The 6,372-nt window shown below is 56.7% G+C and overlaps 1 protein-coding gene across 1 annotated transcript in view; it reads left to right on the forward strand.

Moving 5' to 3' along the window:
- The first annotated feature begins 587 nt into the window (after positions 1-587).
- PTPRU (protein tyrosine phosphatase, receptor type, U) overlaps positions 588-6,372 on the forward strand; it is a 44,860-nt gene continuing 39,075 nt past the window's right edge. The window contains exons 1-2 of the mRNA XM_010008284.1: positions 588-729; positions 6,257-6,368. Of these exons, the coding sequence (XP_010006586.1) occupies positions 588-729; positions 6,257-6,368 (254 nt within the window). The remainder of the gene's footprint in view (positions 730-6,256; positions 6,369-6,372) is intronic.

The following is a 6,372-nucleotide window of genomic DNA, read 5'->3' on the forward strand; positions in this document are numbered from 1 at the left end:
TGAGGTGGAGCGTCTCATGAGGGCCGGCGTGGGGTGTGGGGGGGGGGGGCAGGAATGTGTTTATAGGGGCGTTGTTGTTGGACATCCTGGCTGAGACCTGGCGCTGTTGTGTCAGGCAACGGATGGACCCCCAGGAGCTCGGGGTCAGAGCACATGGGAGCACTTGGGGGGCTCAGGGCAGAGCAGGAATTTTGTTGCAGGAGCTGCCAGGGTCTTGTGAATCCTTGTGCAGCTGCTGCTCTGCCTCTTTCCTGGGAGAAACCCCTGCTGGGTGACTGGCTGCTGGGAATCCCAGGATCCCAGACTGGTTTGGGTCGGAAGGGACCTTAAAGGTCATGTAGTCCCAACCCCCTGCATGGGCAGGGACACCTCCCAGCAGCCCAGGTTGCAAAGCTGGAAGCTTGGAGCTGCATCCTGCTCCTGAGACCTCCCCGGGAGCTGGGACCTGCCAGCTCGTTTCACTGGTGGGCACACAGAGATGGGGACACGCGGCAGACAAAGCCTCGTTCTCTCTCATGGGTGCACGTGGGATCCCCCTGCATTTTGGGGGGTGGGCAGGGCTGCTGGGAGGGAGCAGGGTCTGACGGATGCGTGTGTCTGCAGGTGGCTGCACCTTCGAGGAGGACGGCGCGGCGGCGCAGTGCGAGTACGGGCAGGGCCAGGACGATGACTTCAGCTGGGAACTGTTCCGCAGCCACGCGGCACCGCACCTGACGGAGCTGCCCCACGGTGAGTGAGGGAGGGAGGGAGGGAGTCCCGGGGCCCCTGCCCCTCTGTCCTGCTGCCCCTCTGTCCTGCACCCATGGCTGCACCCCCTGCTCAAACGCGCCCACAGCGTTTGAGGCTTTAGCTTGTCCTGGGTTGTGTGGGGAGGGCTCTGCTGGGCCTGCTGGCGGGGGGGGATGAGTTGTGTCTGTCCTCCGGGCTTTGGGGGGGGCTCTGCTGGCCCTGCCGACAGGGTGTGATGAGTTGTGTCTGGCCTCAGGTCTTTGGGGGGGCTCTGCTGGGCCTGCCGACAGGGGGTGATGAGTTGTGTCTGGCCTCAGGTCTTTGGGGGGGCTCTGCTGGGCCTGCCGACAGGGGGTGATGAGTTGTGTCTGGCCTCAGGTCTTTGGGGGGGCTCTGCTGGGCCTGCCGACAGGGGGTGATGAGTTGTGTCTGGCCTCAGGTCTTTGGGGGGGCTCTGCTGGGCCTGCCGACAGGGTGTGATGAGTTGTGTCTGTCCTCCTCGTGGCAGGGCAGGATGCTGCATTGCCCTGGGGAGGGGACAGGAGACATGGGACTCTGTTGTTGCTGGAGAGAGGAGAGTTTTTAACAGCCCAGCAGAGACAGGGACATGGGAAGGCTGTGGGTACCTCTGAGCCCTGTGTTGCTGCCCTGGCAGGGTGTGACAGAGCAGACATTCCAGATGTGTATTTTTGGAATGGGAAGCCAGGAATTCCAGCTCCACTCCCTCTGCCATCACTCTGGTTGCTGTCTGGGCACCCCCAGCCCTGGGGACACCAGGGGGATGTCCCCTCCTCCATGGCACCTCCGGGGTGGCAGCAGCTCAGGCAACTTTCCATGCTTCCCATGGGACTTGGCAACATCTCCATCTGGTGTCAAATGCAGCACTTGGGATGCACCTAGATCCCAATGGGAAGGGGCACCCTGGGAGCACCTTCCCAGGAGCTGCTCCCACTGCTGGCTCTTCCCTGGCTGCCACATCAGCTTGTGCTGCTTTTGCAAGTCTGGGGTCCTGTGAGGAATTCCCAACTCTGGAAGATGTGGAAGAAGGGGAAAATGTGTTTCTGGCTCTTGCAAGTGTGGGGAAAGGCTGTGAGTGGAGACACCTCCAAAGTCTTGGCAACTCTTAAGGAAGAAAATGCAAATGGACTTTCTTCTTTTCTTAAAAGCATTTGTAGATTTGAAACTATTTTTTTGTTATTTTCTGGGTCCAAATTCCTTGCTTGGATGAACAGGCCTGGGGCAGAGCCAGCCAGGATCTCCCCTTCTCCTGAGGGGTGATGTGGGCACCCTGCCATGGGTGGTTGGGTGGCATCTGAAGGGCTCTGCTCGCTCCAAGCTCTGGAACATGTCCCAGCGTGGCCTCTGTATACCTGTTACCTCTGAGAACTGCATTGGGCTGGAGTTCCTCCTGGTTTTTGGGGTTCCTGCCCTGGTTCTGGTGGTCCAGCTCCTGCCCTGGTCCTGGTGATCCAGCTCCAGCCCAGTGAGGAGCTCAGGTCCCAGGCTGAGGATGGGCAGAAGGAGAGGAAAGCTGCTTTAGAGCTCGGTGGTAAAAATGCCTTTTTTTAAATTAAAACATTAACTGCTTTACAGCAAACCCTTTACTGCTCCATCAATATGCCTCCAGCTGTTTATCTCATGACTTCTTTGTGCCAGGGCTTAATTTGGCTTTTCCTATCCACTAACCCACTTCTTGCTTTACCTTCTCCTCTTTCCCATCCTCTTTTCCTTCCTTTCTCATTCCCTCTGGCACATCCTGGGCACTGGGCAAGGGCAAAACAACCCTTAGCCTGGTGGTAGAACTGCTGACAGATCCTGCTCTCCCTTGTTCATTTTCCAAATAATTGTTTTAAACGGAACTATCCTAATTTGTGTGTGTCCCAGGGGGGTTCCTGGGGCAGTGAGAGGGGAAGCAGAGGTGGGGATTGAGATGGTTGAAGATGGAGGGTTGGAAACCTGTAATTAATTTGGTTTCCTGCTGCATTTTCAGCTGTAATTTAAAATCTGCAGCAAACTGCTTGGGTTTAAAGCCTGGGGGCTGAAGGGGTGGGGGGGGAGTGGGGTTGCTCTCTGCTTGAGTAGATAACTGAGGGTTAGCAAGAGATGGGGGTTTAAATTAATGCCACGTTTCAGAAATAAGCTCCAGAGTTGGTGGGGAAGTGGAGGGAACAGTTTGAGGTGAGATGCTGTGAGGGTGGCAGGGGCAGAGCCCCTGTTCCCCGTGTTGATTAGTGACACCCCAAGGGGTGCCCCTCATAACCCCCCATCTCTTTACTGGCAGGCAGTGGGGCTGCAAAGGTGCAGGTAAACTCTTTGGGGCACCCAGTGGGTGCAGGGACCCCATTTTACTGCAGTTTCACCTAAGCACACACGGGGAGCATCACAGGAGGCTCCAGCAGCCTTAGCACCCTGCTCAGTCCCCCATTAAGCAGCTTGTGGATGAAGAGGATTTCTCAGCACCAGGGCCTCTCCAGGGAGCACTTTGCAAAGGAGTCTCGTGGTCTTAGATGAAAACGAGTTGTTACTGGAGCTCAGCCAGTTTGAAGGAGCGTAGGATTTAGTGGAGCAGATGCTGGCTGCTGGCCACCAGCCCCCCCCTGCAGCCCTCTTTGCTTTTCCCTTTCTTGTTTGGTTTGGGTGTTCTTCCTTCTCTTCCCATCTTGATTTGTCTCCCACTTCCACCTAAAGACCGTGGCTGGTTCTCTCCCACACCTTGGGTCTCTCCCACGTTGTCATCGTGATTTTGGTTGGGTTGGGTTTTTTTTTCCCATCTCTTTGTTATTTCTAAAAGAAGCAGTTACTAGGAGCCAGGTGAGGCAGGTGTGAGGCTGCACCCATTGCTGTGTCTGCACAAAATAACTCTCCATAGGTGTCTGGGCACCTTTTTCCTCCTGTTCTCCCCCAGGTGTCACCTCCATGTCCCAGGCTGATCCTCACCTGCCTTCAGGTTCTGCAGGATCCCATCTCCTAGAAGTCCTTTTGTTCCAAAGCTGGGGAGAGGAGGGACAGCTTGTGCTTGGTTCTGCAGCTCCTGGCATGGCTGGGCACCTGCAGGGAAGCAGGATTTGGCCAGATCCCAAAACCCTTTGAGGAGTGGTGGGGTGAGCCAGCAGGCAGGGATGGGGCAGGGGAGTGAAATCAGGCTGATTTCTTGAGCTCCTGGGAAGAAACACAAGTTGAGGTTATTTAATGCACACCAAAATAAACCAGGTGTTTGGGTCATGCCCTGTATGGATTTGGACGGGGAAGGTCCACGATGGAACTTGGGGCACAGTCAGGGTCAGGTCCCTGTCCTGACCCCCACTGGGCTGTGGGATTCCCTACAGGAAAGCTGGGGAGGGACTTCTGACAAGGGTTTGTAGTGAAAGAACAAGGGGTGATGGATGAAAACTGAAGAGGGGAGATTGAGGTTCGATGTGAGGAGGAAATTGTTGTGTGTGAGGGTGGTGAGAGCCTGGCCCAGGTTGCCCAGGGAAGCTGTGGCTGCCCCATCCCTGGCAGTGTTGAAGGGCAGGTTGGATGGGGCTTGGAGCAACCTGGGCTGGTGGGAGGTGTCCCTGCCCATGCAGGGGGTGAGTCTGGATGAGCTTTAAGATCCCTTCCAACCCAAAGTCTTCTGGAATTCTCTGATTTTGAGGTCGGTCCAGGTGCAGTTCCCAGACACAGGGGGGAGGTGGCTCAATGCCCTCTACAAACCCCCACAACTATCATTAGGTTTTTCTTTGTGCCACTTGCTGGGAGCCACTGGGAGGAAAGTGTGTGAATTCATTTAAATTAAGTGGCTGTGAAAGCTATTAATAATTAAGCACCTATTGCCAGGAAAACAAGGGTAGACTTCAATAAATGGCCAAGCTTTGTTATTTACAGCTTCTGCTGTTATTAAAATTGAAGAGATATTAATAATCCCTTTGCCTTTGGTGATGGGGGAGGGTTTGGTGGGTCAGATTCCCACCCACCCAGTGTCCCAACCCCATGGGTGGCTTGGGAGCTGCCACAAAGAGCCAGGACTCCTGCATCCCCCTCCTTCCTCTGGACTGCAGGGGATGGAGCGTGTGGGACAGGGAAGGATCCTGCCTTTGGGATCCCCGTTGGGGCTGTCACCCTTCCTCCCCTGGAAATGTGGCTTTAGGGTTGTACTGGTGCAAGGTGCTGAGATTCCTGGTTTCAGTGCTGGCAATTTTGAGTGATGGGAGGTGGGGTATGAGTGGCTGCTGGTGGTGGGGCTGGGGTTGGGATCCTGGGAGCCACAGTGCCAGCATCCCACGGAGCTGCAGTGTGATGTTCCCAGAGCCCTGGTGCTGCTCGTTAAGCTAACAAACGCTTCCCCCAACCCCCCCCCCCCCACTAGTGCCTGCTGAGCACAGTTTAAACTCGGTGACAACTGCGTGGTAAATGATCCGAGGTGATGGGAATGGGAATGGATGTGCTAGGGAGGGAGTGCTGGGGCAGTTGGAGCTGCGGGCGCTGTGGGAAAGCAGGCGCAGGGGCTCGGGTGGCACCCGAGCAGTTACTGACCTGTGGGGGACCAGCTCACCCTGGGGGAGGTGGGTCCTGCAGCTGGGTCAGGGCAATGCCAAGCACAAATCCAAGCTGGGTGCAAAATGGGTTGAGAGCAGCCCTGAGAAGCAGGACATCGGGGTGGTGGTGGATGAGAAGCTCAGCACGACCCAGCACCGTGTGCTGGAGCCCAGAAACCACCCGTGTCCTGGGCTGCATCCCCAGCAGTGTGGGCAGCAGGGCCAGGGAGGGGATTGTCCCCTCTGCTCTGCTCTGGGGAGACCCCCTGGAGGGCTGTGTTCAGATCTGGAGCCCCCAGCATAAGAAACAACATGAAGCCCCAACAAGGAGCTCCCAGAGAGTCCAGAGGAGGCCACAGAGATGATGGGAGGGCTGGAGCAGCTCTGCTCTGGGGACAGGATGGGAGAGTTGGGGTGTTCAGCCTGGAGAAGAGAAGGCTCCAGGGAGACCTTAGAGCACCTTCCAGGGCCTGAAGGGGCTCCAGGAAAGCTGAGGAGGGACTTGGGACAAGGGCAGGGAGGGAGAAGACAAGGGGGGATGGATTAAAACTGGCAGAGGGGAGATGGAGGTTGGAGATGAGGAGGAAATTGTTGTGTGTGAGGGTGGTGAGAGCCTGGCCCAGGTTGCCCAGGGAAGCTGTGGCTGCCCCATCCCTGGCAGTGTTGAAGGGCAGGTTGGATGGGGCTTGGAGCAGCCTGGGCTGGTGGGAGGTGTCCCTGCCCATGCAGGGGGTAGGACTGGATGATCATTAAGGTCCCTCCAACCTGGTCACCATTCCTGGAGGTGTTTCAAAGATGTCTGTGTGTGGTGTTGAGGGACATGGTTTAAGCACTGCACTTGGCTGAGTTGGATTAATGGTTTGGTAGAGTTGGGTTATGGTTGTACTCAAAGATCTTAAAGGTCTTGTCCACCCAGAAGGATTCTGTGGTTCCCCATCCCTGCGGGCCCAGCTCAGGAGCTGTGGAGCAGGGGGGTCACTCCCCGCTCTCCCCCCTTCTCCCTCCCACAGGCTCCTACCTGATGGTGAACTCCTCGCAGCACGCCCCGGGCCAGAGAGCTCACCTGCTGTTCCAGGCGCTGAGCGAGAATGACACGCACTGCCTGCAGTTCAGCTACTTCATGTAC

Source organism: Chaetura pelagica, unplaced genomic scaffold (genome assembly GCF_000747805.2).
Source record: "Chaetura pelagica isolate M959 unplaced genomic scaffold, ChaPel_1.0 scaffold840, whole genome shotgun sequence".
NCBI lineage: Eukaryota > Metazoa > Chordata > Aves > Apodiformes > Apodidae > Chaetura > Chaetura pelagica.